The following is a 23,311-nucleotide window of genomic DNA, read 5'->3' as shown; positions in this document are numbered from 1 at the left end:
TAAGTTTCAGGCTGATTTGGGGGATTTCATGTTGCCACTGTATATTGCCACACCAGTTATTTATCTGTAAATAAGGGATTTAAGTCCTTAACGCTTTAATCGCTTCTAATGTATCAGTTTTTGAAAGTATAGTTAAAACAGGAAATAGAAACAGTGTTTTGCTTTTCTCTTTGAAAATGTTATTTTTCTGCTGGTTTCAGTACTAAATCAAGGTTACTGTAAGTTTAGATATCTTGTTGCAAGGCGAGAACAACAGCATGGGACAGGATTCCTAGAAAATGTTTGCTTTGCCTCAGGATTGGACATCAGGAGTATATTATTGTAAGGGAGCACAGAAACATTTAAGGTGAAATAAAGCACCGAGTAGTTAACCAGCAAAGCAATCAATGTGCAAGGATAGGTACAGGCCAGACAACTGCATGTAATATCTTGGCTTGCTATCACAAAAAATTGCTACTGTGGGATTTCCCATGTTAGCATACGTAGCTGAAAGTGAAATCTGAACTTCTTTCATGCAAACAGAAATAACATTCTATTTTGTTTCTTTATCTTTAGGAAATGCAATCAAAAATTTTAGGGAGAAGTTTGAAACAGATTGATTGCATTTTAAATGCATATTATTGAAGCTCTTGAGTGTTTGTTGAACTTGGATCATCTCTTTTTCACAGTGTTTCAGACTGAAAAGTATTAGCAATTCTGTTTAAGTTGCAGCTAAATTACTAACTAACTTTTGTCTCAAAGATTTTTTTTTAAGTATATGTGCCAGCATAGTGTGCTCTTTACAAAGTGCAGCAGACTTTTTTTACTACGTGCCTTTCTGTGCTTCTTACAGTCATCTAAAGTAGTTTTGGAATTAATGAGCTGTCAAATCCCAGGTAATGAATGAAAAGAACCGACAGAAAATCCTGTCATTGTTTAAGAAATTCCAAATAATTAATGGGAAAAAATGACAGAGATTCTTTTAAGATTTAGAAGAAATTCTTCATTGTGTGACTGAAGAAATTTTAAAATATGTTTGGAAAAAAGTAGATATACTGCTTATGGTTTAATTCCAGTTCACTCTTCTTCTGAGATAAAGTCTTGCCAAGTTTGAGATAAAAGGATTTGCTGTTTTGAGGAATAGGTTCCTCCTCCACAGCTTACCTGTTATAGATCTATCTCAAAAGGAAAAATCTTCCTGATTCCTTTATTCGCCATTCTGGGCATATTACAGATACGTACTCAGCATGCTTGTAGTGAGGATGTCTTGGGTAGAAGTACTTATCACACAGAAGACCTTGTAAACTACAGGTTAGGTCGAGGGAAGGAGGGGTGTTCCCTCGTGTTTCACGATGCCCATTTATAAAGTTCTGCTTTACCCGTTCAGAATAATGCCTCTGCTGCTGTTGTTTTTCAGGTAACCGTCTCGGACGGGGGCACATCTCCCAAGCAGTCCTCAGTTTGGGTGGTGGTCCAGGTTCTGGATGAGAATGATAACAAACCGCAGTTTCCGGAGAAAGTCTATCAGATCAAATTGCCAGAGAGGGATCGTAAGAAAAGAGGGGAGCCAATCTACAGAGCTTTTGCTTTCGACAAAGATGAAGGCCCTAATGCAGAAATCTCATACAGCATTGTGGATGGAAATGAGGATGGGAAATTTTTTATTGATCCCAAAACAGGGATGGTTTCTTCTAGAAAGCAGTTCACAGCAGGGAGTTACGACATATTAACAGTAAGTACTCTTCCATCAATATATAAACCCTTGATGTGACTTTTTTTAAAAAAAACAGACTGTTGTATAAAGAGTGATACATGACTGTGTTAAATCTGTGACCTATATGTAAAGTCATAGATAGGTCTGAATGTATTAAAAAATCTGATGTACACATATAGCTACAAGCAAGCAATTGAGTTTGAGAGTGTTCATGCTGTTACATATACTGAATTATTCTGACTACTCAGAATTAGCTTGCAGATTGTTGACATAAGTCATTCCCTTAAATGCACAAAACTGAAGACCATGGGCTTGTCTGCCTGCAAAATTATATCATGTTGAACTGGGCTACAAATGGATATACAACTTCTGTGTGGACATAACTGCTTGCCCTCATGGAAAGGTCCTTACAATGTCCAAATCTGGAAGCTTCAGGGAAGGGAAGTACTGTATACTGTATGTAATAGTACCTTTCTTGGTGCATTAAAGGATTTAAGTGTGGCAGCAATTTCAGTTAAAAGTAATCTCTGTCAAAATTATTCTGCCAAAACTCAAACCATGTAAATGTGGCCAACGACAGAAAGGAGACAAGATGGTGTTGTTGATATGAAGAAAGAGAGCTTGCATGTGTAATCTTCATCTACAGCAACAAGCTACAGTTGTATTGGAGGAGTTCACCAAAAATGTACAAAATAATAGACAGAAAATTGTCAGAGGTCCACGGTGAGGCCCATAGTAAAGGAAGCAATGTCATTTACATTCTATTTTACATTTATAATGAGTCTCTGTTGAGATACTTTCATAGGGTTGAAAATTGTGACAAGAAAACAAAAGCATAAATACCAAAATATTGAGCGATACCCAGTAATCAGAGGCCAGCACCCTTTGAGTGAATGCTTTTCACTGTGCAGAGGTGGAGGGCACGTCTGGGATCTGCCCCCTTTTGTAATGTAGCAGCTGAAGGTCTTCTACTCAGCTTCTTTCCCCTAAGGGCCTGCCAGCCTGAGCCGAGCAGGGTGACGAGCGCTCGCACCAAACCCACTTAACACATTTCCAGAGAAAGAAATAGGGTATGGTATTTCAGGAAAATATTTCCTATTTTAACAGGCATAGTAACAGCATTTTTGTATGCCAGTGGTCCTATATAGCCAGAAGCATTTACTTATGTTTTAAAAGAAAAATCCCTCGTACTCCCAGTGCATTGATGTTATTCAGTGAAGCACCCATTTTGTAACCTACATTCTCCCTTGTCTTATCCCTAGTGTTTGTCACTGGTCATCTTGTCTTTTCTGTGCTAAAACCATAAAGCATGGCAGGCAAATATCGAGTCTATCCATCACTCTAGTATATATTATAAAATAAAGAATTAGAACCAAAAAGGGCAGCACTCATGAACACTACTGAGAAATGAAAACAAGGAAAATAGGTGTGGCAAAATTTTAAGTTATATTTGTTTTGGAAAATGGGGGAAATGATCTGAAACATATTTAACTCAATTATAAATACTGATGAAAGTAATATAAGGAATACCAATCTTATCTGTAATACAGATGACAAAAGCAATCAAACATGGTCTGGGTGAGCATGTGTTCTTAAGTGCATGGCTTAAAACACAGGGACTTCCACCTTTGCTGCAAGAGGGAACTGCTTCGAAGATGTCATCGGAGAGGGAAGTTGGCTCTGGAGACAGAGATCTATGTATGGAGCACATCTCCAGGGGGCCTTACATCAGCAGTTCTAAGTCAAAATGTTTCAGTTTTAAATCAGTCTTTTCAAAGAAAAGTTAAACTGTAATGGAAAAAAATGAATAACAGTGAAGTGCTTAAATCCCTCTTTTTTTCCTGGGATTTTACATAAAGATTAAAAGTCCGTTTTCCAAGAAGGTGTCTTCTTGTGATAGAATTAGGTCTGAACTGCCAAGCTGGGATGCTCAGTCTGGGTCCTGTTTTCTTTACACCCACCAGATAAAGGCAGTGGACAATGGCCGGCCCCAAAAATCTTCAACTGCACGCCTCCACATCGAGTGGATAAAAAAGCCTGCGCCCTCGCCAGTGCCGCTGACTTTTGATGAACCCTTTTACAACTTCACCGTCATGGAAAGTGATAAAGTGACAGAAATCGTTGGGGTGGTCTCTGTGCAGCCATCTAACATCCCTCTCTGGTTTGATATTGTCGGTAAGTTGGGAGCCAGTGGCAATGGGAAGAAGCTTCAGAAGCAAAGCGTATGGCTATGTGGTTTTGAGAGCAAGACTAACCGTGAACTGTCTCCCCAAAATTAAAACCACTTTTGTAATGCTGAAATGGAAATGCTATTTATATATAGCAATAACAATAATAATAATATTCCTGCTTTTGTTATGACTCCTTAGCTAAGCTGAAAAAAGCGCTGTATGGCTGAATTGTTTTTTTTCATAGTATGTTATTTACTGCAATCTTAATGTTGTCTGTCATTTAAATTCTATTGTCATACTTTGCTAATCTCATTTCTAAATGTATTTATGGTACTTAGACTTGCTGTCCCTCATTTCTCTCTTTCTTCACCTTTTTTTCTGCATTCTGTTCTTTTTTTTCTGCTTCCGACTGCCCTGCTTCAAGGTGGCAAGCATGCTCGAGAGATGTTCTATATTCTACAGACAGCTTGTGGGCAGAACTGTTCAACAGAAGGTACCCTTAGTGCAAACACATTTGCTAAAATACAACTATCCAGGCTGCCTTTTATTTTTGCAAGTTCTTTGAGACAATTTATATTACATCTTTCATAAGTGCCTGTGACAGGATGCAATGCGACACATGGATGTGCTGCGTTTCTTTCTATGACAGCTTTTACCGTATTTGTGTCCAATTATTATCATTTTATTCACGGATTTTCCACAGTTTATCACAAATAATTAATTCAAACTTTTCACAGTCCAGTGCCATCCATTTAACTGTGAAACAGAATGGGATGCATCAACATATGGGTTACAAATGGAGCCACCAAAAGTTTGTCTTGAATGCAAGCTGAAAAAGAGAAATGTGTTTTGATGTGAGATTTCAACCACAAAATTGCCTCACATAAAATTGCTTACAAAAATAGGGAGGGAGAAGTATACTTAGCAAAGCAGAGGAAAAGCCATAGAAGTATTAAAATCCCAGGGAAATGCGGTTAAGGATGTAGTTGCCAGAAAGACAGGGAATAGAGGGTCTCACTTGGTTGCAGTGGAGAAACAGGAATCCATGTTTCTAAGCATGGTTTCCTTGCTTCTACTGCTAATTCAGTTATGTCATTTAAAATAAAAGATCTCCAAATCGAGACTTCCCCCAGCAGCACAATGACCCTTGCAAAGTTACAGTGGTATTTAATATTTGCAGATACTTGTAGGTAATGTTTGTGTATCCTGGGATGTCAAACATTGTCTGCACAAAGTGGTGTTATTTAAATGAAGGGTTATAAAGCAAATACTATATGAAAGATTAGAGAAACAAAGGCTTTTGCCACAGACTTAGTGGAAAGGGTGCATCAGCAGTCTTTATTTGCAGGGATTGAGCCCGGCTTCCATTTCAGCGTAGCTATTTGTGGATGGGTTTAGCCAACAGGAAGGGCGAGGACCACAAGAGAAAGGGTCTGTCAGAGTCACTTTCATCCACCTTTTATTGCCAATTTGTGCAGATGAAAGGCAGAAGCAGCTGCATTTCCTCTTTGAATTTGTAGCAAGGTTTCTGGTGCCAACAGCATTAAAATTAAACCCAAAGCTATTATCATGTTCCGGGGTTCCTGCTAGCCTCTGGGGAAGGACAGCATATGTTTCCTACTGTTTCCATCCCATTCCCTTGGCTGTTTCAGTATGCTGCATGCAATTTATTAGCTAATGTTTACATTCCCTTTTTCTTCCTCACTGACCCTAACTTTTGTCCCAGGAGAAATCCATCTTTATTGATATTATTGACACTTTTTTCCCATTTGAACCTTTTGCTGGACTCCTCTGCCCTTCACAGCCTTTTGGTCTTTTCCTTGGTGAATTCACCAACTCATTAAAATGCTGCCTGTGTTAAGCACTGAGAGAAGCCCCCGTTCTTCAGCTGCTTTCTTTTACATTGTTAGACTCATTTGCAATCTAGCAACACTTTATAATAATATTTCACGTTTGCCTCACAAACAGAGGTGATGGGAAGAACATAATGAAATTTAAGCCTTTAATTTGTCACTTAATGTGACCTTTATGGCTAAAATACTTCAAATGGATTAAATTTTAGCTATTCAAACAATGCTAATGGTTTCCTTATAGGCTATAGCTCCTGATGCTGCACGATGCAGAGGGTCACGGAGACAGAGCTCCCCTAGACTTAATGAGAAATCGATGACCCTGACCATCCAGTTTGGTGCTGTTGCCATATGAATGTTGTCATTAAATATTACTGCTGTTATTAACAACAGCGCTAGCAACAGCCCGCGTTTCTGCAATACGAATAGCCAGCAATCCCAGGCATGCAGAAGACTTTGTTGTTCAGACGCTCTGCATACAGGCTGCAAAGACAAAGTCCACCCTGAGAGGGTTATAGATAGCATTTCATGTTTAGATTATCTTTGCTGCCTTTAGTCAGTGTCAGTATCAAGAACACTTATTCTTCTTGTTCTGCAATATCATCCTGTAGAAAAAAAAAAAAAAAAGACATATCATATCAATACTTTCCTCTTGGAGGAACACTGGGAATTCTTCCCTCAGAGGGTGGTGAGGCCCTGGCACAGGTTGCCCAGAGAAGCTGTGGATGCCCCATCCCTGGAGGTGCTCAAGGCCAGGCTGGATGGGGCTTTGGGCAACCTGGGCTGGTGGGAGGTGTCCCTGCCCATGGCAGGGGGGTGGAGCTGGGTGGGCTTTACGGTCCCTTCCAGCTCAAACCATTCTGTGATGCAGTGATTCTAACAGTGGTGTCTAGGGCTGAAAAGCCCGGTGAAAGACATAGGTTATTAGTAGAAGTTAGTTCTAGGAAATGGAAAGCTCTACAGGACTGCTGATGCAAGAGAGAGTTTCTATGCTGTTGTAAAACCTAGACCTGATCCTACTCCATCTGGTATTTTGTGATTTCGGACCTCTGTGCACAGTTCACAGTAATGTCAACAAAAGCCCTGAAGGCTTATGTAGAGGCATGGTTTAATACAGAGTTTGCAGCTTGACCTTTATGTTTATGACCTTTTCAAACTAAATGGGCATTGGAATTCCAGAGGACCTCTTTTTTAATGCGTAACGTGCACTTTCTCCAAGCTAAAGAAGGGGGGAAGGGTGGCTGAAGATTAGGCTTTCTAGGATGCTGTTTGCCTAACTTCAGCATCTAATTTGCACCTACATTGTATGCATCTTAAATAACTGCTTATTCTTCAGCTAATCACCTCTAAGATAGGGAATGGTGCCTTGCAGACAGGGAGACTAGAGACAAACAGGACTGGTTGGTTATTTTGTTGTTTAATTGGGAATGGTTGCGATGTCACTACAGTTTTCTGTTTTCAGAATGCATTCAATGCCATTCTCAGTTCATGCAGATCACACAATGCAAAAGACATGAGTGTTTCAGGTTGTTTCAGTTATGTTAAATTTATTCAGTCATTTCAAAAAAAAAAAAAAAAAAAAAAGCTAATTTTAAAAGAAGTTCCGAGATAAATCATGACATCTTTATTACTCCCAGGTAAATTGAGCCCTCTGTCTCTTTCTTCCTTTGTTAGTGGTGGAAATGGTGTGATGATTACTTTGACCACTGGAGCTAAGCTGCATGGTGCTAGTTTTTGCTTAAGTAGCATGTTGCACAACATCTCTCTGATTCTTCAAATAGGCCTCCCTCTGTCTTTTCCAGCCCATGCCTTAATAAAACAGCCAAATTTTTAAAGTACATCTGGACTTTTTTATCAAGGGTGCTTAAATGGCAATAATTTTAAGATCTATTAATTTTAATTAATAGTCCATATAATTCACAGTTCTGCAAATTTTCATTAACATCAAAAACATGTACCTCCCTAGCCTCCTTTCAATTATATTCTCTGAGAACTAGCTAATATACCTTCTGATTTATTTTCTGCTTTTTTGCCCTTACCTTCGGCTTCTTAGCAGCAAACCCAGAGCTTTGACTCTCCTTGCAATAGTTTTATCTTTCTGAAAACTTAAACTCTGCAGTATTTTCTTCTTCTTAGTGTGATATAGTATGTAAGACAATAAATCTTTGCATGTTATGTTACTAATATGTATTATGTTGTGATTAACAAAAGTCTGTAGTCAAATGAGTATTTCTGAAGGCAATCGTTAAGTTTATTTCCTATCTTTTGGAAATGGAAATATTTGAAATTTGGCCATTGGTTCTTTTCCTGGAAATCCTAGAGGCACTTCAGACTTGTCCGTGAGAGTCAGGGTGAATTTGCTTTCTGTATTTTCCTCTGAGTCTCTTCTCTGAGCAACGTGAGAATTGTAGCAATAGACCCACTTTATCATCAGTGTCCTCAGTGTTGTTAGTTTACTTTGGGGCAAGACAAGTAAGAATCCTTTCTGCTCTGAGAAAAGCTGTCCCAGAACACTATTCTCTAAATTAGGTCATCTCCTGTATTTCTTTTCTCCTCCACTCTTCTGTCATGTTAAGCCAAATGAGACTTGTGTGAAGATTGTGATACATCCTGGCTTTTTTACATTTGAACAAGTACCTTAGCTTGTACGTTCTTTGCTAACTGCCAGTGAAGGAAGAGTCTTGGTTTGGGGATGTCCTCCTCCAGAATTCAGAGTGATTCATCTTGGCATCTAAGACCCAGCAATTCAGAATCTCCATGGTTATCAGACATTTCTCAGGTGTATATTCAGTCCCACTCTTCTTGATCATTCCACTGGAAAAAAAGGAGAAAGGCCCTCAGATGGGACTCATTTGCCTACAACTCCTCCAGGTTTGCTGACATGTTTTCTTCTCAGAGGAGGAAATGATTTCTCACAGCAGGATAATCCTGTCTAAAACAGCATATCAGCAGCTGATAGGAACATAAAGAGGCTCAGCCTCCTACCAAAAATAAACTCCATCTAGGACAAGCACTACAAAATAACCTTCATTGCTTGCAGCAAATATAATAATCAAAATGCAAGCAGAATATGCATGAAAATGATTTTTTTTTTCTTGAATTCAAAAAGGGTATAGTGGTAGCTGCACTGTATCTTTCCTTACACAAATTTGCTAGTTGATGTCTAGAAATCCCATTAGAAATCCCTTTTAACAGTTCAGGAAGCTTTCCTTGACAAAATTGCACCAAATGTGTGGTAAGCTTGACATCAGAAGATCCCCTCCTGTTAGTCATGTAAGATTCAATGCCTTTTTCTTCCTTAGCCATCTCTTTTTATAAAAGGAAAATTATATTTTTCTAGCATGGACTTTTTTCTCAGAAGAAAAATATGCTGATAGTGATTATGAAGCCCAGAAATGAGCTAAGAAACAAGGTGACACTCCAGATTCAGTCATAAAAATGTAATCAACACTACTCTAAACCAAGAACACAACTGATAGGCTGTTGAATCAGAGGTGTTCAGGTTCAATTCCCTGATACCTCCTTCTTACACATGCTACATAGCATCTCCCAAATTGAAAATAAGGGCTGCGCTGGAAAGCAGTCATGAAGCTGTAGCAAGGACCAACAAATAAGCTCCTTCGTACCAGGGGCTGCTTCTGCAGCTGTCCTGAGTTGGTAACATCTGGAATTGGCTACAGTTATATTGGAAAATACTATATAAATGACAACATGCTTTCAGATAACATAAAAATCTCCTAGTTATGGAAATTTACTGCTTCCACAGTTTATGCAAGAGCATAAAGATCAATCTCAAGAAAGTAAGGGTAGAAATCATCTCATTTCACTTTAGATGTCCGAAGTGTAGACATAAATATCTGTGCTAGCTGTCTTTGGGAATCTTAACAGTCAATTAGAGAAACAAAGCACTTTCTGTATTAATTTATAACATCCAAACACAATATTCAGTCTCACCTAAAGATGACATTGCAACTAGATGTGGATTTTTCCCACCCTAAGGGTTTCAGTTTATCAGGGTATTTTAAGGGAATTCTTTAAGCTATATTGAAGATGTATCAATATTACATCTTAGCCTGCAATGTATTGGCAACAACAGCCAATTTCTCTTAAGTCATTCAGTGTTAAAATGCCTTTCAGGACAACCTGAATAGCCACTTTGCCCGTTCAGTTAACTTGCCTTTTTTATCACTGATTTTCCCAAAGTGGCCAAGGAACTCACAGTGTTTGATCTTCATTTGAAATATTTCTTTCCTAATGCAATTGCAAGCACATTAGCAAAGACAGCTTCTACATATTTTGTATTTGAAAGCAGGTTTCTCTAGATAATAAAAAGGAAAGCATGTGCCATGTGCTAGAAAATGGAATAAGTAATATAAATTCACATTAATAAAACCGAACAGATGAATGAAATTTCATCATCCTTAGCCTGCTTTCGTCCTAAGATTGTGATCAAAGAAATTGTTAAATGGTCAATAGTAACATTGGTAAAACTGATACTGCTGAAGTTTACAGCAATGCAAATAAACTTGCATCAAAAGGATTTGGAGTTACACAGCAGCATGCTTTTGAAAACTGGCCACAGAATACTCAGTACTCCAGAAATGTGTGACGCTGACACCTCCTCAGCTGTCACCTCTTACAGCCTCAGCCCTCTGTCCTCTATGTGAGCACATTTTGGAAGAAAGTTGCTTCCCATGCAATTCCCAGAATAGTTCAGCTGGACTAGTTTTTAATAGAAAAAGTCCTGATTTTTTTTTTATACGACTCCTCTCTGTCTATACCCTTTCAGCACCCATCTTTCAAAGATAATTCTGTTGAGTGCTTCTCTGGGGGCTTCAAACAGGCCTTACACAGACTTTACACATTTATTAAGACTTACAGTTTAGCATTTATGCCTAATTCGATAATTATACTTCAGTGTAACTTCAGAAGAATTCATCATATGAGGTTCTGTTCTGAGGGTGCGTCAAAGCTGAGGAGCAGTACAAAGTATTTCCAGACCATCTCTAGTACTCTAGATGAGGGGCAGGACACAATATCCCAGGCCAGATGAGTTCAACCATTTGGCAGGTTCTTCATTGCCAACAGTAGACCATGGTCTATTAAAATATACCATATGATTTATTCAATTCATATTTTATGGGAAGAATATACCACATTTTGTGAAAGTGTCTTGAAGAAGTTGGGGTATTTGCAACACACATACAGTGCCTTCCAAACCCTGCAATAAGCCAATAGAGGAAGGGCATTTAAAAACATTTACTGTTAATCCTTCCATTTTCTCTTCTTGGAATTTTTAAAGGCATGGTTTCTTTGGACATGTATGCCAGTTGATAGCATATAATTTTTGATTGCTTATTAAGATGGTTATTATGCATCTTGAAGTATAGGCTTTCATTTTATTTTCATGGTTATCAGCATGAAACGTTCTCTTTGTAAAGTGCCTACTGTCCCAAGGCTAGCTTCATTTCAGCAAAGATCTCCTCGCAAGAATCTCAAACTCTCTTCTTCAAAGGATGCTTTTTCAGCGTTAACTTTTCTTGGTACAGTTTTTCTCAAGTAAATCAATTTAAAACATTAATTGGGAGATGACATCTTTTTCTGCCAGACTAACTTTAAAAATAATAATAATAATAATAAAAAAAAACCTGAACGTATGATCAATGTCCAAATACTTTAGTATTGCTTAAATGTCAAGGACAATTACTTTTCTTTCCTAGTGTCAAATAATTTTAAACATATATATATCAATCGAGAAAAAATATGCAATTTGGGCTTGCAGAAGGAGGTTAGGGAATAAGCAATGTTTCTATGCTCCATAAATCACTGCAGATCCAGTGTCAGTATTTTCTTGGAGAACCACAACAGCATCTGTTAGGCTCAGAGCTATAAATATGTATATACATATATTCAGCATAGGGAAGCCTGATGTCACGTCTGAAATCGTATTTGGATTTTTTTCAAAGGGCAGAAGTTCACCAGTTCTGCCTTTCTTTTGCGTAGATCACCTGTTCTCTTATTCCTTCTCCCCTTTTCTTCTCACCCTACCTGAATGGCTTCCAAGGCAGATACGGACAAAGCAGTGCTTCTTCTAGCTTACACTTTCTTTGCAGTAACTTGAGCAAGAGGGAGAGAGAAGTGAAGGTTTCTCCGTGTTGAAGTATTTAGGGGCTGCAATTTCATTCTGTTCACCTGCAGTTATTCCTCTAAATCTGCAACTTCTTGGAATGCCAAAGCCTTTCTCCTCTCACTAAATGCATGACTATTTCTGAGAATAAGTATGGTTATTGATCAGCAAACCATGCTTGATAAGACTTGAAGGCAGAGCAAGGAAAACTGTCCCCTCCTCTTCTCTGTCTCCAGCCCTAAAATGATAGACATTTTGTGATAATACAGTAACTACATATATATATATATATTTATTTTGCATAAGAACTCAGTCAGTGGAATGGAGATGTCTTTCTACCTGTGGATCTAATGCCAAGACAGCAGCTCGTACACAAGTTTTATTGCCAGTGGTACTTGAAAGCCTTTTACCACTTTGCAGAACTGGATCGTCAGAGTCTGTAGCTAGTGGCATTGCATTGCTGTGTGATGAATATACCTTAAGAGTTCGTTTGTCAGCAGTGTTGTGTTCCACCTCTCCCTGTCCCCAGCCTCCAAAAATTACAGACTCAACTCATAATAAATTTCACTTTAGAGTTGAGTGAGTAAGAAGCAGCTTAGCAGCAGGGAGTGTATGCTTTACTTTTGAACATAATGAGTGGTTCTAATTTATAAACTATAGCTGTGGCTGAGAAATCCTGTAACCCTTTAATCTCAAATTATTTATGGCTTTCTCCTACTTTTTAATAGATTTTTTTTTCTTTTACTTTTTTTTTTCTTTTACCTGAGACTCAGGAGGGTTTTTTCACTGCTGCATCATTCAGTGTGTGACAGGATAAGGGGATATTAGTTTCAGAACAGTGCTTTGTGAGGGTTTTTTTAATGGAAAGGAATTTATGATGTGTATCCTGTCAGATCTATTTAAATAATTCCTAAAAGACTAGTAGAATGTGACCTTTGCTGCCAGTAATTTTCATTGTCCTTGAAATTAACATAAAAAATCTCTATTTGCATTTTTAAAATTGGTTATAATTGTAATTTTTAGACTCACTTAGTGGTCTTCGCACCCACAAGCATCAGTGAGAAATTCCTGAAAATAAAATTTGTGGAACAAAACCATCTTAAAATGATTTTTATACAAAAAGATTATTGTGCTTGTTCATTACTCAAACTGCAAGGGCAACATCTTACAGGCTTATAGCCATTGCATTCTTTTTATAGACTCAGTTATGGTTCACTTAAATATACAGCTAGATTTTTTTCTTGCAGTGCATTTTAATGATATCTGCTTTCCAATATACAAACTGTGCTTTGAAATATAAATGAGTTACGAACAAAGAAATATCAGTAGATGTACTGTGTATGCTAAGGCAAGCCATTAAGATGGATGCCAGTAAACAGATATGCCCACTTTTAGGAACATTTGCGATGGAAATTTTCCAGAGATGGCTAATTTAATTGTATTTTTGTGCAACAATTAGGAGGGAATTACGATAGTTCTTTCGACGCGGAGAAGGGAGTGGGCACTATTGTCATTGCAAAGCCCTTGGATGCAGAGCAGAGGTCAATATATAATATGACTGTGGAAGTCACCGATGGAACAAACATTGCCACGACTCAGGTAGAATATCACATTCCTTTTCTGGCAAGTTTTTCATTTGTTAGTGGAATGTATATGCTATAAAAATTAATAATTTTGCCATTCAACTAAAACCTCATCCTTTGAGACCACTGTTAACTAATGGAGGGGATATTTTTCAGAGCCTTTCCATCTGGTTGTAAAGAATGGACTGGTGAATGCTTCAAAGCGGTATTTCTTCTTTTGTCCTCTTTGTGCTCACACAAAAGTAATTTGCCTTCCTCCAGCTGAGGGAGTCCCTATCACCAGCAGCAATGATAGATTTTGACAATTGTATCACCGCATAATGGTCCAAAATACAACAGTGCTTCTGTGGTGTTAGGGAATATTGCTATTGATTGTATTAAATGGAGTTTATACCTCTCATCCTCCCAAGACCCAAATGTGTGACACCAAATCAATTGTTCAGAGACAAAATTGTTCAGAGGGGACACTTAAAATTTAAAGGATCTCTCCTTTTAGTGTCACTGCCTGTGATTACATTGTCTTTTGGGGGACAGCCCCAGTCAACCCTTTAAAACCAGTCTTTCTGATCAGGGTCAGTGCCTTTCAGCAATTAAAAAGTCAGGCCAGATAAATGTGAAGGGCTGGGATAATGCTGGCTCTGCCGCATCCCCGGGGGAGATCCTGACACGCAACCTGGGTGTCTGCTCAGTGGGAACCAGTTTGGGGAAGGTGGTTGGCACATTTGACCGTTTTGCTCCACTCTAGAATTGGGACACAATGATGGTCATGGCACAGGGACAGGGACTTATCAGTCCAGGCAGTGCTGGGGGGACTCCAAAACCCTTCAATAATAGGTGGGGTTGTGGAGTATGGGTTAGCTAAAGCCTGAAATCCTACATCAGAGTTAGTGTCCAAATGTAAAGTCTGCTATAGCCTGAATATTATTTGACACAGGGAAAGACACATACTTGCTTGTACAAGACACCTGTGTGCAGTCTTGAGTCCCAGTTTAAATATGGTCTATAAAGGAAATAAAAAAATAGGCTTGTGACGTGATTTGTTACATGATAATGCAGAAGGAAGGCCTGAACATTTTTTATTTATATAGGTATATACATTCACAGGCAGATTCTTCTGTTTTACCTTGCCTTTTTGCTCAAAAGGTTCAGATATAAATCTGTATGCACTGAGTCACAACACTGACATTCCTAAGAGAGCGTTAAATCATTTAGTGCTTTCTGAATCCAAATTCTTGTTTATAACCAACCCTAAAATCTCTATCTAATTATCCCTATCTGATAACTTCTCTTGATAATCCAGTCTTGATAAAAAAACATCAGTTGAGAGTAAGTTCAGTAGCAGGAAATCTACTATTTTCCCTGTTAGTTTAAGTAATTAATTGCCTCTCGGCTGAAAACATTCCTTATTTTTTAACTTGATTATATCTGGCCTGTATTCCCTGTTATGCCTTTCTCTGCTCGATTAAAGAGCTCTTTAAAAACCAGTATTTTCTCCCCAGGAAGGCACTTACTCAGAGTAGTCAATTCACCTCCCAGTCTTCTGGCAGACAAGCGAAGGAGAATGACTGACCTCTTTACATTCTCTTTCCATAAGGCAGTTTCTTCAGCCCTTGAGTAATTTTTTGTTTTGTTTTGTTTTTTCAGTCTTGGCGACATTCTCAGGCCACATTTCAGAAGTGGGGTGTTGAGTCCCTAACACAACAGTTATTTCTTGCAAATATTTCAGCCAAACAAATATTAAAAAGCAGGGGGAATTTCAAACATGCTGGATGCAAATAATTTGTATTTTCATGGATATTTTGTTTCTTGTTTTTGCTGCTTATGATTTAATAAAATGACCCCTGTGACAGTTCTCAAAACCTATTTTGATGAAAACCCTACATTTTTAATTAAAACATATGGTAAAAACATATTTCAGCAAAGCTGTTGCATTCTAAAAGAAGCCTCAGCATTCTTTGTAACAGTGATGTGACCTATTTTAAAAATGTAAGATAGTGATCTAAGATTGCAATAGCATAGCATTTGATAATCAGCGATGGGTACAAGCCCTTCTTCCCTCCACTTCCTTCTCTCTACATGGGTACTGTTTGGGGATTTAATTGTGGCCTGAACGACATCTGAGAATTTGTTTCTTTTACTCTTCACAACAGAGATTTCAGAAGCAATCATTATCTCAAACCTGCCAGAACGATGGCCTGCCTAATTATCTCTCCATGCTACAAAACTTTCAGACTGTATTTTCGACTGTACTTCAGAGCCTTTGGTGACCTTATTCATCTTCATTTCCTGTTAGAAAAAATTATTAAAAACTGTTAAGTAATGTCATAGTAAGTGTCATAGCAAGTGTCAAAAAAGCATCTGCTCATGGCTGTCAGTGGCCTTGTTCTGAGTTCCGGTAAAATGACCTCGGAATTATTTTGTCTCATGTGCACAGCACCACCTGCATTTCTAACTATAGCTGCAAAAAGATACGGTAGAAAAGGAAGTGGTAGGAAAGCAAATGTATAAATTCATCCACTTGTACAGCAATCAAATAATACAAAGCCCCCCAAAAGCGCAGTGGTTCATTGTGAAACAGCTGATCATCAGCGTGCCAAATGGAACAGTCTTGCTTTTTATTCCACCCCACCTGTTCCCCTTTATCTCTTTCTGGCCTTTTGTCTGCTACGCAGTTGGAGGTGGCAAAATACAGCGTAAAAATGCCAAAGATTTTTGCTTCAGTAACATGATCCCTGGCACGGACCTGCGTAAGTTTCTTCAGCAATGCTCCTGCACGCCTTGGATTCTGATAAAATGTTTGCTTCCTTCGTGCCTTACTGCACACATGGTTCACTGCTCTACCATCAGAGGGAGGAAACGATTTTGATTTAAAAGCTACATCTGTTGTATTAACAGTTCACTGTTGTGAAAAGAGGTGAAGAGAACATAAGGAACATTTAAAAAAAAAATCACCAACTTCCTTTGTAACCGAAGGTGTAATCAGTTTGGGAGCGATTAGCAGAAAGGAATGCAAGCTCCCAGGTGAGAAGCACAGCAGCAGGACTTGTTGAGCTGCTGCCTCTCACCGTGCTGCCCGTGCTCTGAGCAGCAGCACGGTGGCGATGGGGGAGGATGAAGATGAGGAAATGTTGACTGGTTTGATTTATATATTTGGAGTGTGGGTTCAAAGCTTCTGTCAGGTTGATTAACTTCTAGGAAGCCTAAGTCAGGAATAAGCCGGGGAGAGCTTTTGTGTTTTTTGTTTTTTGTTTTTTTTCCCCTTAGCTTAATTCATCATTGCTCAAGGCCACGTGGTAATTTATGAAAGGCTGAACGTGTACGTTGGCTCTAAATCCCTGTGAAACATGATTCCTGCAGCTGCCAGGCGAGCTGTTGGCCTTGAGGAGGGGATGGGGGACAGGGCTTCTGCTTTCCACGTGCTGGTGAGAACTGGGACCACATCTTCATTGAGCAGCCTGCTCCTTGCCACCAGCAGGGTGGGAGGGGGCCTTTGTCCTTGCATGAGCAGAGAGAGGAACCTCCAGCAGGAAACCAGTGTAATGGTATCTAAACACCCATTCCTGCCAGAATATTGACTAACTTTGACTAAGTAGCATCAGAGATTCTCTTGGTCATGACTCAGGTTTATACCAAAATTGCTGCTGTTGGTTTTCTTTTTTTCCACTGGACAGCTCACATCCTTTACTTTCAAGCATAGCATAGGAATAGTGGTTATTTTTTAATAATGCATACTGCTAAAATACCCAGAAAAGTACAGCACACCAGGAAGCGATCATCTAAGTGATGATATCTTTCACTTTAATGGAGAATCTTGTACTAGCAGGCAATTATTTTTTGAAGAACAAACTCCTGGAGTCACAATATTATATAAAAAAGACAGTCTTCTTTCATATATTTCTTTGCCTCCTCCTTGTTTCTCATCATCCTAACACTGAAAAAAAAATGCTTTAAAGCATGAAGCCTGATGCTTCCAAGCTTGCAGGCAAAAAATGCCTCAGTTTCAGTTACTACAAACTTCACTATTTGCTGGTGGAGGCAGTTCACCTAGCGTGGGCACTCGGAGGGGAACATACACTTCCCTCTGAGAAGTATTTGAAGATCAGTACATGGTCACTTGCAGTGCCTTCAATGCAAGCCAGCCAGGCTGAAAGAGCAGGAGGGAGAAGTTACTGCTCATTGTCCCCCCTGTCTCTCCTTGCAAAAGGTTGTGGAATTTTATTCATTCTTTTGCTGTGGATTGATCTTTAGCTGCGAGTTTCAGGATAGCAAACTTGCTCTCACCTGTCAGAAAACATCTTCTTTATAAGGTGTTTTTTTTTTCTTTCTTTTTTTTTTTCTTTTTTTTTTAACAACAAGGAGCTGATCAGTCACACTGAGTGAAGGTGGTTCTTTTAACTAAACTGTGAAAAGTGCTTCTTCGAGGACTGTGACCAGTATGTAGATAAGACATCAGAGCACAAGGGGCATTTTTATGGTGACATTCGGCCCTTTGGTGGGTCTGCAGCTGTTAAACAAGTCTGAGCCCTCAGAAAACTCAAAATTCAGCATTTTTGCTCATACATCTCCAGCAGAGTGGGAATATGCCGAGATGTCGACTGCTTCTGAATAAATCGCCCCTCCAAAGACAGACACCTTGAGCAGTGCTCTTGCAGGCAGTGGATCCTTATAGGATGGACAAGAAGATGTGGTGTTTCCATTCAATTTTTTACTTTTGCTCAGTTGAATGCTTCCTCCAAGCTAGAACTATCCCAGTCCTTTTTTTTTTTTTTTCTGACCCATGCAGCAATCTCAGCACTGCCTTGACTGGGAAACAAAGATTTTTCCCCCTATTTTAATATAACACAAGAAGCATGGTGAAGTATAAATAACAACCCATTGAGGTTCACAGGGAAACTGTTTGCATTTTTATGTTAAGGTTGGGGCTTGGAGAGAGACAAACTTGTCAGGAAGTAGCAAATAAAGCTGTGTGGTAACACTACTGAAAGCAATATTAAATCAAAATAGGTTTTCAAAAACCCGTACAAAAGCGTAACCTGAGTTTATGCAATTCAGGCACTTAATAGGTTGTATTACAACACTGTGCCCAGACCAAGCAATTAGCCAAGCAGATTCTTCCAGCTTCAAATGCCTATAAAGCAGCTCCTGGCACGTATCCAGTCTTCACTCAAATACGTTTGTGCCTAAACCAAAGGTATTTGTGATGGGCAACATTAAAAACAGCTTTGGAGAGACTTCCTGCATTAGGTTTTGTTCTGCCTTGATTTGATTGTGTTTCTCTAGGCCTTTCACTTACCATTTTGAATACAAAATCTTTGCAAATGCTCTGAGTGTTACTTTGCCTAATTTGTAAGCTTGGAGGCCTGTGAATCCTTTATTTGAAACTTGCTTTAACTGTGGGAAATAGGAAGTGAGCGGGGAGAAGCAGATCTTTTATAGCGAGGCGCTGGTTCGGACTATAAATTAGGCCATGCACAATGGAAGCAGCAATCGGCAAGCCTGCCTTTCTGGAGCCCGCCATGTACTGGAACAGATCCGAGCTTTCAAGGAGAACTGGGCAGAGACTGCTTTGCTGCAGGTTTGCTTTATGAGCATGGAAAAAAAAAAAAAAAAAAGACTCGCAGCTAATGTTTGTCTGTGGAAAGTGTTTTAGTCAGTAACCTTGCGAAGTCCGCAGCAAGAGGAATCCCTACTTAGCAGCAAATAAATAGCAAACATTTCCATTCGTCACCTTCTCAGATGCTGTTATAACCTGTCTTTGCTTTTGCAGAATGGGTATTGTCACAGCTGAACACTTGGGCACCTATGGAGCAATAAATATTTATGCAACACAGCTCATTCTAGCCCTATCTTCCATTTGGAAATAAATCTGAAGAAAATATGAAAGTATACATACTCTGTGAGTCTTTGAGTGCCTTCGGTAGGAAAAGACTTGACTTTAGGTGTTTTTTTGAAAGACATGTTCCAGGCTGGTTAAAGCTTAAAGCTTCAAGGAGCAGAGTCGCGGCCTTTGTAAAGTCAATGGGAAGTTTGCCAGTAGTACCAAGATGTTATGCCTAAGTTTGGCAACCATTAAATGAATTTGAGTAACTTTTCCTCATATTAACGAGCTGGTGGAATTCAGATTGCTCAGCCTCACATATGTTTGTAGGATCTGATTTTCTATGAGCCTGGTGTTCGTGTCAATGTAACATTTGTCCTTTATTAAAAGAAAAGTTTTTCCCCTCTTTTTAAATAACACCTTACTAGAAGTCATGCTGCCCTGGCAAGAAATTTCTGCATAGGAAAGTGGAATTTTAAAATGAACTAACAAAAAGTGGGGTGGCTGAAAAATAAACCTAAGAATGCAACCCTGAACTTCTTCCCCACTTTTACTTCTCACATGGCTTTGATAAATCATTTAGCCTCGCTGTCAGGCAGTGTTTTCATGTGTACAGGATGAGGATAATAATAGTCACTTGCGATGCCAAAATTTTATAAGGACGGAAGGACTAATATCTACTCTAAATGGTCCTTAAGTTCCATTCTATTTTACATTATTTGATTTCAGGTAGCTCCTAAGACTGTCAAATTTTGAAGAACATAGAGTTACTTTTTTTTCTATAGCTGAAGGGTTTGACAGAACACTTTAATCAGCAGTCACTTATATAGTCTGATTTCCTTGTGTCACAAGGAAGATTTACTCCCACCCCAGCCCCAGGAGAGGAGAGACCACAACCTTAAAATCACAGTTGACTCGCGGGGATTTTGAGGGACGACTGACGAAAATGAGAGATACTCTAACTCTGTTTTGATAGAAGAAATTATGAATCAGTAATGACCTCTTTATTCATTAGCATCTCTAACCCACTGTCTTTCATCTCCAGATGGAAGTGGCTGTTGAAATGCAGAGTATGTAATAAATATTGTGTATTGCAATGTGGATCACTTGACAAATCACTAAAATGCTGTCATCTCTAGGTAGTAAAACGCCTGCCACTTAAACAGGCACTTGATCAGTTTTACAGTAGGCAGGAAGTGAAATTAAAAATAATAAAAAAAATAAGTTCTGTTCTTCAAACTATCAAAACAACATTGCACATAGTTCCCTGTAAGTTTGCTGGACACAGTTTGGTGACCTCATTTTTAATCTTTCCCCTTTACATCCATTCCACTCCCCAGGCACCATCATGATCTGTATCTTTGTGTCAGGACATTAGCTTATGCCTTTTTCAGTGGGAAGAAGTGCTGCTTCATGAATTCACACTAGTTTCCGTAGCCTCGTGGCTTATGCCTGGTCTCTGACGCTGATCCAGTCCTCCCCTGTTTAGTTTACACAGTCTCTTAAAGGCATAAATCACAGAGCCCTGGCTTGCACAGTCACGGTGCAAGCTTTGTGGTGGATAAAGTTTTATGCCTTTCTCTGCTTTCACAATTTGCCAGAATGAGCCCAAAATGCACTGGGTATAATGGGAAGCGAACCTCACACTGGGGTGGTCGCACACCACACGGTAACAAAACAGCACATCGCTGCTCTAGCAGTAGCTCTAAGACATTTTGCTGTGTGTCTCTACCTTTTTTTTTTTTTTTTTTTTTTTCTTTTCACACAATAGTTTGAGCTTGCACACAGCGATGTTAAAAACAAGCTCACACATAGGAGCCTGTCCCCCAGATGGCAGCTTACTTGCTCAAAGTAGACCGTGCTGTAATAGCATCTGCCGAATCCAAATTGCGGTGTTTTCCAGCAAAACCAACTGAAAAGTCTCTCCTTCTTTGTTAGAATATATAAAACAATATATAACAGAGCTTTTGGCCACCAATTAAAAGTACAATGAAATGTATTTTCTTGTTTTCTATATTAGCAATGCAGCAGTAAAATAATTTGCCCATGTTACAGTGGGACCTGGCAAGAACTGAGGGTATCAAAACTGCTCGAGAAGGTGCCTTTAAATGCTAAAAAACAATAATCAGATTGTCCCAAGCTCAGATTGCTTCAATGTCCCTTCCTTACACTAACAAAAGTTGTTCAGTACTGGCTCTGTGTCCCATTAGAGACGGAGTCTTATTTTTCTCTCAGTCTTTCTTTCATATATTACAACTCATTTCTTTACATCCTTTTCAGATGTGGGGTTTTTTGATTGTTTGTTTTCTTCTGAGTCAGGTCGGAAACATGCCTTGATATGTTGTATAACAACGATAAAAATATAAAATGCTTTGTAACTTTTTATCATTATTATAGTCCCAGCAATGTATGTTTTCACCCCATTTTTATTGCTATCTGTCCAAGACTGAAGCATTACTTAATATAGGTTTCTCCCTGCTTCACTCTGGCGTACCATAATCTGCTGAAAATTAAATCGTATGGAATGCACTGTTGAAGTCCTATGCAATTTAACTTACAGAACATTTTATTTCAGCTGTCTTTTAAACAGTTCCCAGGCTAGTTCATTATGACTGCTGCTTGCAATTGTTCATGTTCCTTCTGGTAATGTGTTCTGCAAACCCTTCCAAGATCAGGGAAATCTAAAGTTTCATTTCTCTCTGAGGCCAACATCTGTTTGTGCAATATTGTAGTAAAAGTATAACTGTATTTTTCTTCCGTTAAGAATGTATAGGTTTACAGGGCTTGATCAAGCAAAGTAATAAAGTATATTTTTAAAAATGAGCCAGGTACTTTCCAGAGCAACCAAGAAAATATTACGAGAGATGAGTCAAGTCATCCAATCTTAGGGAAGAGTCCTGGGCACAGCCTTTCCCACGCAGTTCATTGGACTATTTGACATTTCAATTGTTTTGAATAAAAAGATTGTTTCATTTCCTTCATTATAAAATCAGGTGTGTTTTCATGGGCATATTCCACAAAGGATACTTTTTGTTTTCAGTACTGAAAAAGAGGCAGCTCTTTGCATTGCATCTTTCAGTATTAGATACTATTTCAAGGGTTCTGCTGCTGTGCTGCCCAAAGTAACCTACAGCATACAGAGTCTCGAAAGCAAATTTTCACCACTGTGTGACTCCTCCAGTTGTGAAAAACACAAAACCTCATCAGAGCCACACACATATGACATTGCATAATATAACTGTCAAAAGGCAAAGCTCGGAAAATAGTGATTCTTATTAGTTACCAGGGATAGCTTGTGATACACTGTGATGGGTGTAGCAGGCAGCAACATTATTCTGGCTGCCTTTCCCCTCTCTGCATTTCTGTAAGGTTTAACTTAAGGTTTAAAGAAGCCAATGGCATAGCGTTCATTCACATTCTTAGCAACAGTCCTGCCATTCATAAACTGCAATGGAAAGGAAACGAGTAGGTGTTCAAGGGGAAATTGTGTTAGTCGGCAATAAAGACAAGCATCACTGGCAAAGGAAGAGCAAAGGTGAAACCATAAAAATAATCCCTCTTTGGCACAAGTACCTTGAGGTTATCTGTCCTGGACAGTGTGGGGTGAGCTGGCACCAATGTGACAGGGCGACGCCTGGTCTGTCCTCGCCAAGTGTTACCTGACGTTAGCCTAAGACGTAACAGCATCGTGGAGTCTCCACTAATGGCATGGTTTGGTAGTGCTAGTACGTCCCAACACACTATATAGGGCAGAGAACAACACAGGATTTATACTCGTAGGATTTATACTCCTGATCGTATAAAAGATGGATTTTAGTAACTTGAAAAGGATTCTTTTATTGCCTTACTAATAGTGAGGGGAAAAGGAAATCCCATAATAGCTGCAGAAGTCCCTTGTAACCAGCACACTTGTAAGGGACAACAGAACCATTACTATTTACCATTTCAGGAATATTTTCCAATCTGTAGATATGGAAAATCTCCCACATGGACTTCTTTATCAGCCTCCAAGTAGGTCTTGTAATTAGGAACATTTTGCCTCCAAAGTCATATCCTCACTATTTCTTTT

The 23,311-nt window shown here is 39.0% G+C and overlaps 1 protein-coding gene across 11 annotated transcripts in view; it reads left to right on the top strand.

The window, feature by feature from the left end:
• The window catches only part of FAT3 (FAT atypical cadherin 3), a 420,625-nt gene that overhangs the window by 308,387 nt on the left and 88,927 nt on the right, over window positions 1–23,311 (top strand). For 8 of the 11 annotated variants that reach the window (XM_066989896.1, XM_066989901.1, XM_066989898.1 and 5 more), the window contains 4 exons: window positions 1,397–1,711; window positions 3,658–3,868; window positions 4,289–4,357; window positions 13,301–13,440. In XM_066989896.1, the coding sequence (XP_066845997.1) occupies window positions 1,397–1,711; window positions 3,658–3,868; window positions 4,289–4,357; window positions 13,301–13,440 (735 nt within the window). The remainder of the gene's footprint in view (window positions 1–1,396; window positions 1,712–3,657; window positions 3,869–4,288; window positions 4,358–13,300; window positions 13,441–23,311) is intronic. The other 3 variants (XM_066989902.1, XM_066989899.1, XM_066989904.1) reach the window with 2 other exon arrangements.

The sequence above is a fragment of the Anser cygnoides genome, chromosome 1 (assembly GCF_040182565.1).
Source record: "Anser cygnoides isolate HZ-2024a breed goose chromosome 1, Taihu_goose_T2T_genome, whole genome shotgun sequence".
NCBI classification, from domain to species: Eukaryota; Metazoa; Chordata; class Aves; order Anseriformes; family Anatidae; genus Anser; species Anser cygnoides.
The sequence above is the reverse complement of the archived record's forward strand: the minus strand, read 5'-3'. Positions and strand labels throughout refer to the sequence as shown.